Below are 7,477 nucleotides of genomic sequence, written 5' to 3'. Positions count from 1 at the left end.
TTTTACAGCTGTATTCCAAAATAAAATTCTACAGACAATAACCCATAATGACAATGTGAAAAGTATTTTTTATTTTTATTTAGCAAATGTATATATACAAACAAAACAACGACATGTACATAAGTATTCACAGCCTTTGCTCATTGTTGATGCACCTTTGGCAGAAATTACAGCCTCGAGTCTTTTTGAATATGATGCCACAAGCTTGGCACACCTATCTTTGGGCAGTGTCGTCCATTTCCTCTTTGCAGCACCTCTCAAGCTCCATCAGGTTGGATAGGAAGTGTTGGTTTTCATCCAGGATGTCTCTGTACATTGCTGCATTCATCTTAGTCTAGTCAGGAAAGTGACCAAGGACCCGATGGTCACTCTGTCAGAACTACAGCATTCCTCTGTGGAGAGAGGAGAACCTTACAGAAGGACAGACACCTCTGCAGCAAACCACAATCAGGCCTGTATGGTAGAGTGGACAGACCTTTTCTTAAGAAGGCCTTTTCTTGGAAAAAAGTTTGCCAAAATGCACCTGAAAGACTCTCAGACCATGAGAAACAAAATTCTTTGGTCTGATGAGACAAATATTGAACTCTTTGGTGTGAATGCCAGGCGTTATGTTTGGAGGAAACCAGGCACCCTCATCACCAGACCAATACCATCCCTACAGTGAAGCATGGTGGTGGCAGCATCATGCTGTGGGGATGGTTTTCAGTGGCAAGAACTGGGAAACTAGCCAGATTAGAGGGAAAGATGAATGCAGCAATGTACAGAGACATCCTGGATGAAAATTAACGCTTCTCATCCAACCTGATTGAGCTTGAGAAATGCTGCAAAGAGGAATGGGCGAAACTGCCCAAAGATCGGTGTGTACTTATGTACATATGATTTCTCAGTTTTTTATTTTCAATAATTTAGCAAAATTAAAAAAAAACATTGTCTTAATGGGGTATTGCCTGTAGAATTTTGAGAACAACAATGAATTTATTTCATTTTGGAATAAGGCTTTGACAAAACACAATGTGGAAAAGGTGAAGCGCTTTGAATACTTTCCAGATGTACTTTATTTTGAAAGGCAAAGACAGATAAAGGCATCGTTCAAAAGACAGCTGGATGAGTGAATGTGAGCAGAGAAAAAGGAGACCGACACACAAAAGCTTTATGCTCATACTTATTTTAATGTATCACAATGAGCAAGAAACATACTTGATGAAATATTTTCAAAGGAGTATATTCAATTACCATCTACAATCAACTTAACTAGGACAACAAGGTTTTGTGACAAAAGTTTCTTTAAAAGTCTGAAGTTCCATGTGTGTTGTGTGTGTATGTTAGTTTCCATGTCATTTGGTACAGTCTGGAAATCTTCATCATATAATTACAGTAACAAAAAAGCTAACAAGACTACAGTATAGAAAAGACATCAAGAACAACATTTTTGGTTTAACTTGCTCTTTTTTGTACATTGCAAGGCTGTTTTTTCTACCCTCAGCTGGGCTGCCTGGAGCCACAGAGCCATGCTTATGAGGCTCAAACGAGGAGTCATTGAAGGAAACCAACGAAAAAGTTGAAAAGGTTTTTTTTTTTAAAAACAAACAAACATTGTGGCACCAGAAGTCACAAAAGAAACAGTTCGCTCCGAGTAACAGTTCATCTTTGAAGTTGGAGCAAATGGTTGTTTGGTTGTTAGTTTGGTTGTTGATTTTGGTTAATATGCTTTTCTTTAAGTGTACAACTGCCTCTTTTTTTCTTAAAAAAAACACGACAGTTCAGAGAAGCCGGCCCCGTCCTTACAGTAAGAGGGGCAAGCTGCCGCACAACTTGCTTGTCAACCCATGACAAGCGGAGGAAAGAGGAGACAGGTAGCAACGTCAAGGAGGCGGAAAGAAGAGGCAAGCAAGCGTCCATCCTGTCCTGAAATTCGGGGAATGTCCCTAAGAGGAGCGGAGGCAAAGAAAGGAGGAAAGAGGCAGCTGAAGCCACTCCAGTTTCAGTCCTCTGTCACACATGTCCCTTGGTTCCAGAGTCCATTGGGAGTCGTCACTCATCAAATAAGGAGGTGGTTTTTAAAGCTGTTTCCGAGGCTCCTATGCCCAGTTTTGCTGTGCCACAGCCTCTTGTGTCCTCCTCACAAAGTTTTTGTCTATTCTTTTCAGTCCTCCATCTCAGAAATAAACAAAATAAAAGTTGTGGCTTGTTTTAAATATATTTTTATCTGTATACAGGTACACACGCCTTTTCACAGTGGGCAAAGATGACCTCGACAGCAAAAACCTTTTCATGTCTATCCCAAAAGTAGCACTGTGGAAAATCCACAGAAGTGTTACAATAAAATATACAATTAATTTTGGGGGCACATGTTTCTTTCTTTTTTTTTGAACTGTATAAAGCTTTGGCCACATTCAAAGTAAAAGCTGTTCAGTGCTTTGCAATCATGATCACTTACGATCATTTCATTATCTAATTTACTTTGTCAGTTCGGGTGTGTAACACAAAAGACACAATGAGGGAAAGAATGGATTGGCTCTTATTACACACACACACACACACACACACACACACACACACACACACACACACACACACACACACACACACACACACACACACACACACACACGCACACACACAAGGCAGTCTATTAGAACTCACATCTAGGCCATGCTGGCTCAGTCAAAATGATTATACTTTGGGAATAAAAAATAAGATAAGAATACAAAAAACTCCATAAAGTGGCCAGGACATATTGTGTTTCATAATTTCCTTAAAATTAAAGCTAATTTTAATTTATGATTAAAATAATATATAGTAACAAAGAATAGATAAGAAAAAGAAAATACATGTCTGACATATTAACATTTAAAATACATTTGAGGGGCGGAAAGTATAATTTAAAATATAAAAAAGGTACACACACTTGAATCTAATTGAACTTTGGACACATGATTTTAACAGCATGCTATGGTATCAACACCATTAAAGATTACTGGGGGATTATTTGTATATACTATATATAAATTGGCTATACAATATTGGTCAAAAAAAGATTTTTTTTCCCCCACAAATTTAAATAAGTCTTGGTTTTGGTTGAAAAAATATACATTTTGTCATCAGTGAGAGGGTGGGGGTACCTATATGCACATCCTTTGCATTGCAATAAGATGAAGTGGGTGACTTCTTTGGGACATGAACGCCTCCTAACCCTTTGAACATTGAAGGACATCTCCAAAAATCCTCCTGTTGACCAGAAATAATGCTTTGGAATGAAGATGCCCCTCCAGACCTGTAATCTATGTGTAAAAGTGGCACCCTGCTTACACATTGGACACGTCAATCTCACCACAGTTTAAAAGCTATCATTCTCCCCTGAAACTATAGCTGTATGTTGACTGGCAAACATATGACTAAAAGCTAGGAGACACATCAGTACCAGATGTATTATACACACTTTTTGGTAACCACCATGACTTGCTTAAACAAGTGAGCAACAACCTCAAATGGATGGAGTGGACCTTTGAATCACTTTGTTCAGTAAAAATGTACACAAACAGTTGACAGTCACATGAAAAATGGAGTGAAAATCGATTTTGACAGTTAAAATAATTCAAATGACAAAAGATCAGTCCTCGCTCGTCAAGAAAGAAAACTCCATCGTGGTATTAGGAATGCACTGTTCTTTACACACGTCATCATTGGCTTGAAACATTGGTCTGTTCAAACAGAAAATCAGCAAAATGTCCTTTGGAACAAACATATTCACAGTCTTCAAAGTTCCGTTTTTGCAACAAGAAACAAAAAAAGGTGTTGCAGAGGCAAGAATCTGGTTTATTGTTTGTTTTTCTTTAAAGCTTAGCAAAAAGCAAAATAAGCATGCATCTATGTACTTTTGTCTTCGACTTCTTTCAAAATTCTACATTAGCAGCAAAAGGTATGTCACTGACGACCAGGCCTTACACACGATCTTAAAAAATGGACATTTGAGTGTGACAAACGTCAAAAAAGGTTCATAACTCTATCTTACAAACTGCAATGGCTCTGTAACGGTGCTACTCCACAATGCAAGGACAAGGGCCCTTTTTGGTATTTGGTATTTACGTAAAAAAGCCACCTGTTTGCTTGCAAACAAGCAAAAACGGCAACTCTGATGCGTACTCCTTTATCTTATTCTCTCCTTTAAAAACAGCAACAAATTATCAAGTATAAAGAAGCCTCTTTTCTCATCTTTATGCACCAATGGTGAAAGTGTTCAGTCTTTGGATTTTCTTTTTGTCTTAAAGCGTGAGAATTATTATTATTATTCTTTTTTTCATGGTCATGTATGACAACAAATAAAAGGTGTAGACCTGCATTGTCGTGTACATATCTACAAAGACAGAACAGCGGAGAGAAATAAGTGCGAAGAGAAGAACAAGTCAAGTGGGAAATAAGAGTCAGACAGTTATAAGTGCACAAAGGTAACAAAAAATTAAATAAAATGTTCAATAGTTCACCCACAACACTTGCTTTCTGCCAGTTGATGCAGTACCTAATGGCCCATACATTTTCAATTATCAGGAGGGAAATCTGGGTGAATATCTCCCAACAAGGTTGAGAAGAAGACAGCTTGAATCCATGACCTGCCCATTATTATCATCATCATCATCATCATCATCATCTAATCTATCGGAATGACCAAGACAACATCAAATGAAGCGTTTTAAAGTTGGACAATACAAAAGCTAAATGTACACATACTGCTTCAATTCATTTCCAATGCAACAATCTACATAACACCAAAAATGTTCAGAACTATTATAAATACAGAGAGTTGGTATTTTTTATTTTTGATCCTAGTCATCAAAACTCAATTTGGCCCATTCGCATGTCTGCAATGCTCTCTTTGTCTCGGTATTAACAATGAACAACAATTCTCCTCCATTTCATCCTTTTTCAAGAGTTAAACTCAGCCAATTAACTGCCATTGTAATGCCCAGAAAAACGCCAAATCAATTTTCACTCTAATTAAAATAAGTAAATGAAGACATGAAGAAACAGAAAGTGTAAAACATGGATTTGTGTAATAGAACAAAACATTTGTGATCCGTTGACCTGAGAATAAAATAGACAATACATTATTTTACTTTTGCAAGCCATTGGTATCTGAATGCTTAAATAGCAAGAACGTGGACCAGACCATTCTCCTACACAGCACATACTGGCTTTTTGTGAGCGCGCTATTACATTAGGAAATCATTAAGAAACATCTCTGATTTTTTCTTGGGCCATTTGTCAGTCTTCGTCTGCATCATTTTTTTCTCCTCTCATATACAGTATATGCATGTGTTTCAGTTGAGCAAAAGGAAACAAAATGAAAACCAGCATGTTGATATGGGAAAACGATCCACTAACATTGACATTTTTGGTTACAAGCTTTGGAATTGCAGTAAGTCTTTACATCTTTTTCTGAAATTGGTTTGTATACCTTTACTGTATTTAACATTGCTGCTTTTTATGTTTTTTCCATTTGTGTTTTTTTTTTTCTTTTTGTGTTTTTTAAACATTGTCCATCACCGAAAGCTCTTTTACAATCTGATGGAGTCTGTTTCTACACTAGTGAGATTACTACTACAAGAACTACTGTCTTTGACGAAGCCAGGTTGTTGTGGCTCGTCCGCCGTCCTGCCCAGCCTGTCTGCTGACTTCTGACTGCTGTCAGAGTCAGACTCGTCAGTAAAGACGTCTGTTGGTATCGAGGTCTGAACTCCTGAGGTGCTCAATGAACTTGAGGTAACCGTTGAGGGTGAGGACACTGGAGGAAACAAGGAGGAAGCAGTTGAGAGACTGGCATTGGGCTTCCCGACTAAAGCTCTGGAGAAAGGGGCCTGGGGCCAGGGTTTGCCGGCAGCTGTGGCGTTGAGCTGGGTACTGGAGGAGGAGGAAGAGCAAAGGGTGGCGGACACGACAGATGATGGCATGGTAGCTGATGTTGTTGGCGGCGGAGTGGGGCTGCTGATGGGATGAGTGGCAGACTGCGAGGTAGATGTGGTGTTAGGATTGGGGAAGCAGGCTGAAGAGTGAGGTAATAAACTAGTAGCGTGCTCTTTGGCATTTCTGGATGATCGCTTGATTGTTCTGTGTTTGTGCAAAGCTGATTCCAAGTGTTGACTGAGTGCTTTTTCCCCATCCAACGTAGTGTCGCAGGCCAGGCAGTCGTAGAGACTTCCAGCCCCTGCACCTACGCCACTGGGGACACGCAGCAACATCTCTTGCAGGTTTGCCACAGACTGACCAAAAAAACAGTTTGACTTAAGGTGGGTAATAGCCGCTTCTTCCTTGGGGAAAACTGCTTGACACTTGCGGCATGCCAGTTTATACTGTGCCTTGGGGACGATGAATTTGTCCAGATGGGGATCCGCAGCTTTGCCATCCACCTCGTTCAGCGCAGTGTGTATTTTATTAGGAGTGGAGGATGTGGAAAGGGTAGTGGGGGATGCACTATGGGGGTTGCCCTTTTGCTCCTCTGTTTTCACTGGATCTTTGGCAGACTCTTTCCGATTCCCCAAGGATTTAGAGGGGGCTTGATTTTGGCTTGCCTTGGGTTGCTGGATCTGCTGAAGCTGCTGCTGCTGCTGCTGTAGCGCTTCTTGCAAGCTCTGCTGATATTGCTGGTAATGCTGCAGCAGAGACCCTGGAGAAAGGCCCATAAGTGCTTGTGACAAGGCAGGATTGTAAGGGAAGAGACTTTCCATACCATACATTGGTTGCAGGTAACCCCCTTGGAGAGCACCTGGGATCTGAGGGGTGTAGTATGGGGAAAAGCCCGGCATGAAATAGGGCAGAAACTGGTTCGTGAGAAGGGCAGTAGGGTCTGAAGCCAAGGCAGCCTGTAGGGCCTGAAGCTGGGCAGGGTCCACCACATACTCCATACCAGGGGTTGGCATAGAGGTGGCTGGAACAGCAGGGTCTGGTTTTTCCTTCTTGGCACTGGCAGCAGAAGTAGAAGGAGCAGGGGTGCCTCCAGTTGATGATGGAGTTGAGGGCTTCTCTGCCTTTTCCTTTGGCTTTTCCTTGTCTCTTAACCTCTCACCTTCACGATCTTTAGTGTGTTCAGGACGGGAGATGGAGTGGCTGGTTGAAGAAGTGGAGTTGGATATTGAGGTGGGGCTTGAGTGGGATACAGAAGTGCTGGTCTGTGCTGGGCTGGATGTGGACAGGGACGATGATGAAGGCGGCTTGTTGGGCAATCCAGACGTGGGGAGGCTTGGCGAGGGAACACCGGCACCAGGCATGTTCAGCAGGTTTGAAGGTTTTGGAGGAGTTAAAGCTGAAATTTTGGAAAGCACAACAAACACAACCATAGTAAGGGAGATTGTTAGGACATTTTCAAGCAATAGACTGCATTGAGGTCTTTCACAGGGAGTCCTGGGACTGCAGCGGGAATGTGACATTTATGGCTAATTAAACTTTTTAAAATATAATTTTTTCATATTCCTCTTGAATTTTATTT

General features: G+C 40.8%; 1 protein-coding gene across 5 annotated transcripts in view; it reads right to left on the bottom strand.

Annotated features, from left to right (window-relative positions):
- Nucleotides 1–1,160: 1,160 nt before the first annotated feature.
- Nucleotides 1,161–7,477, bottom strand: part of zfhx3b (zinc finger homeobox 3b) — a 450,580-nt gene continuing 444,263 nt past the window's right edge. For all 5 annotated transcript variants that reach the window (XM_062028101.1, XM_062028110.1, XM_062028091.1 and 2 more), the window contains one exon: nucleotides 1,161–7,294. In XM_062028101.1, coding sequence (XP_061884085.1) covers nucleotides 5,553–7,294 — 1,742 coding nt within the window. In that variant the 3' untranslated portion in view covers nucleotides 1,161–5,552. The remainder of the gene's footprint in view (nucleotides 7,295–7,477) is intronic.

The sequence above is a fragment of the Entelurus aequoreus genome, linkage group LG02, assembly GCF_033978785.1.
Source record: "Entelurus aequoreus isolate RoL-2023_Sb linkage group LG02, RoL_Eaeq_v1.1, whole genome shotgun sequence".
Classification (NCBI taxonomy): Eukaryota; Metazoa; Chordata; class Actinopteri; order Syngnathiformes; family Syngnathidae; genus Entelurus; species Entelurus aequoreus.
This window is presented reverse-complemented; position numbering and strand designations above follow the sequence as displayed.